General features: G+C 48.6%; 1 protein-coding gene across 1 annotated transcript; it reads right to left on the reverse strand.

Moving 5' to 3' along the window:
- Positions 1-301: 301 nt before the first annotated feature.
- Positions 302-2,412, reverse strand: LOC144951599 (protein S100-A1-like). The gene is made up of 3 exons (XM_078881879.1): positions 2,392-2,412; positions 1,644-1,830; positions 302-736 (listed from the first exon to the last, which is right to left on the reverse strand). Exons 2-3 carry the CDS (start codon positions 1,782-1,784, stop codon positions 551-553), a joined length of 327 nt encoding a protein of 108 aa, XP_078738005.1. The 5' UTR covers positions 1,785-1,830; positions 2,392-2,412; the 3' UTR covers positions 302-550.
- Between the last annotated feature and the right edge of the window lie 699 nt (positions 2,413-3,111).

Here is a 3,111-nt window from a genome sequence, read left to right on the forward strand (position 1 = left end):
AACACCATTAGTCCACCTTCCATGGCAAGGACCTTTGGTTGTGGAGGTGGCTCTACAATGTTGTGGTCATGATAAGTTGTGGAAACGTTGCTCTTGCAGTTTGTTGGAAATATTTGGCGTTGTGGTTGAAAAACATCGTCACTAAACACGTGGTGTTCCTAATACGATTGTTAATGCATCTATGTTCAGGATAGGTTACCTTGGTCAAAAACTACAGAATCACATACAATGCAAATATTTATTCCACGAAAATGCAAAGGGAGTGCCAATTGGAGGTACAAACTAGAACCGGGCAGCCCATCCTACCAATTACTTGGGTCACAACTTTATGAATCTTTCAGTTATGAAGCCACAGAACTGCAAGCAAGAAATCCATTCCTGGCACGTTCAGTATTACATGACTATTGATGGTAGTCGTCTATTGCAACTAGCAACACAGGGAGACCACTGCAGTAGTTTATATTACCCACAATACCAAGCCACAAGCCCACCACGTTGATGCAACCACAAAGGTTTATTTCATAGTATGCGTATCATTCAAACAGCCGCGTTACACTTTGAATGCGGTCAGCGCGTGGCTCCTGCCATTCCACTCGTGGTGCGCTCGGAAGTTGGGGTGGCAGCAGACTTTCAAGGCCGCGATGGTGATCACGAACTCGAGGAAGTCGACTTGCCCATCTTTGTCATCGCCAAGGTCCCGCAGGATGCGGCTCACCACGAACCCATCCACGGGATTCTGAATGGAAGCACGATAGCAAGAGTTATGAGACGTGGACTGGATCTTTGTGACAGACTGAGGAACATGGGTGAAATCTACAGCGATTAAAACACTCGTGCGAGCGTGGCTTAACGCCAACAGCCGGTTTATGTGCAAGACACGGCTTTGCTTCGTTTACCAAGCAAAGGGGTGAAACCCTCGCATTTTGGGATATTTTTATTGGAACGGCTCAAATAGATGAAAGCATATTCCAATACTCACACCATCCACCAACTAAAGATGAATATCCTTCAGGTCAAAGGGTCGGATAAAACAAGTTGCATGCAATAAAAGGGATTTCGCACAGGTGCATTACCCACAATAGATGACCGAATTACTTGCACATGTAGAAAACGGCATGTTGACCAGAGGGGATGAACCATTAATCCAAAACGCAAAGGACATAAGTTGCACTACATGCCTGCCAAAACAGACGACTCGACTAGCATTTGATATACATCGATGTTCTATGCAAAACTAATTAGGATGTGTCACGAATGCATTTTTAGACAACTTTCCGCCAAAAGCAATATGCGCTCGACCTTTGAAGGCATGAGTTCAGCTGTGACGGGCAGCTACGTGACCAGCCGGCGCTATAGGCAAAGGGGCCACGACTCGAGCAGGAATGCCACGGTTCTACTAAAACGCGTTGAAGTCACTTGTATGCTCCCTGGTTAAACCCACACTGCCAATAATTTATAGCAACATTTCTCAAAACCAGAAAAGGCGCGAGGAAGACCATTATCCAGCAGTTAACAGGCAATAGACTTTACGCATACAGGAAAAGGGAGACTGAAAGGTACAATCCCAAGTATTAAAATCGGAGACCGAAATAGGAGGTTAAACGGAGGGCCTCGCCCATGCGAATATCAAATCTGCGCCTCACCTGGATCAGACTCTTGCCCTTATCTCCCTCCAGGAAGCTCCTGAACTTTTCCTTCTTCAGACAATCTTTGACGGCGTTGTCGTGAGAGAGCTCGTTGAAGGTGGACAGGAGCTTCAGGGTGGCTGCATGGAGGTCACTCATCTTGGCAGAGGAGATGCACGCGGTCGAGTCGGTACGCGAGAAGAATCTGCAAGGACACGATACAGACGGGGAGACAGATTTCAGTTCCGTAAAGGCAATGCACACAGCACCTCATTTTACGCATCACAATGCGATGGACCACACAAAACGATCTTAAATCCTGGCAATAGCACGTAGCGCCAGCTTTGTTCCAGAGGAAGTTTGTCCCGTCCGGCCTCATCCTCGGTAAGAGCGGAGTACTGCCCCCCCCCCCCATAACCAGGTAAACCCACGCGTGGCAGAACTCCCCACGCCATAAAGGCACCTTCACCAACAGAGCAGCGGTAGCGGAGACCTGAACGTGACGTCTGCAGCTTCAACAACAACGACTGCTGCCCCCCGTCGCTGCTTTGCGAAGAAACGATGCAGATTTCAGTCCCGTGAAAACAATGCACATTTTTTTTTCACACGTCCTGGCAACATCGCGTAGCGCCAGCTTTGTTCCAGAGCCAATTTGTCCCGTCGGGCCTCATCCTCAGCCAGAGCTGAGCACTATTCCCCAAACATCGACAAAACCCACGCGTTACACAGATCCGCAAGACATGTCCACATGCAGCAATTTCAAGACCTTAACGTGACGTCCGCAGCTTCAACAACAACGGCTGTGGCCCCTGTAGCCGCTTTTATGATGAGCGGCCAGTGACGTCACCACTCACACCTTCTCGCTCTCATTGCGCGATCGAGTGATGAGTTTATTTGATTTGGTCCCGTTTATCCAGTTTCCCAGTTAATTTACAAGGCAAGTCCGTGATGCGTGAGCACAGCAGCAATAACATCAACAGGCAATGAACTATGAGGCGCGTGCCACGCGCCCCCAACCATTGTCATTGAGCGGGTGCTTTGATAGTGGGAGGAGTTTGCACGGAGATGAATTAAATTTAATTCAATCTGCATTGTCACTTGAAGCCGAGACCACCCCCTGTAGTGCCGATTATAACACGTAAATGGAATGCCCGGGTTTTCACTGCAGAATTTGATTGATACGGAAGCATGTATGCGGGTCTGCCGTGGTGTCATGGTTCGCTCACTGAATGTGCAGTGCAAAGGTCTCCAGTGTGATCTCCCAGAGCGGCAGCTGAATCAATACCCATCCAGCATTGGTAACAGATAATCCACCGGCATTTGCTCAGTATGTTTTGACAGCAGTGACAAACTGTGTTAAACAATGAGAACACGTTCTCCGAGTCGAGCAACTCGCGCTCTTCATTGAGCGTAGCTTGATCGTGATTGGTGGAGTTGGCAAGCGTTTCCCATCAGGCGCTAGGATGCCGTCACAGGCGGCAGGATT

The sequence above is a fragment of the Lampetra fluviatilis genome, chromosome 63 (assembly GCF_964198595.1).
Source record: "Lampetra fluviatilis chromosome 63, kcLamFluv1.1, whole genome shotgun sequence".
In the NCBI taxonomy this organism is placed as follows: Eukaryota; Metazoa; Chordata; class Hyperoartia; order Petromyzontiformes; family Petromyzontidae; genus Lampetra; species Lampetra fluviatilis.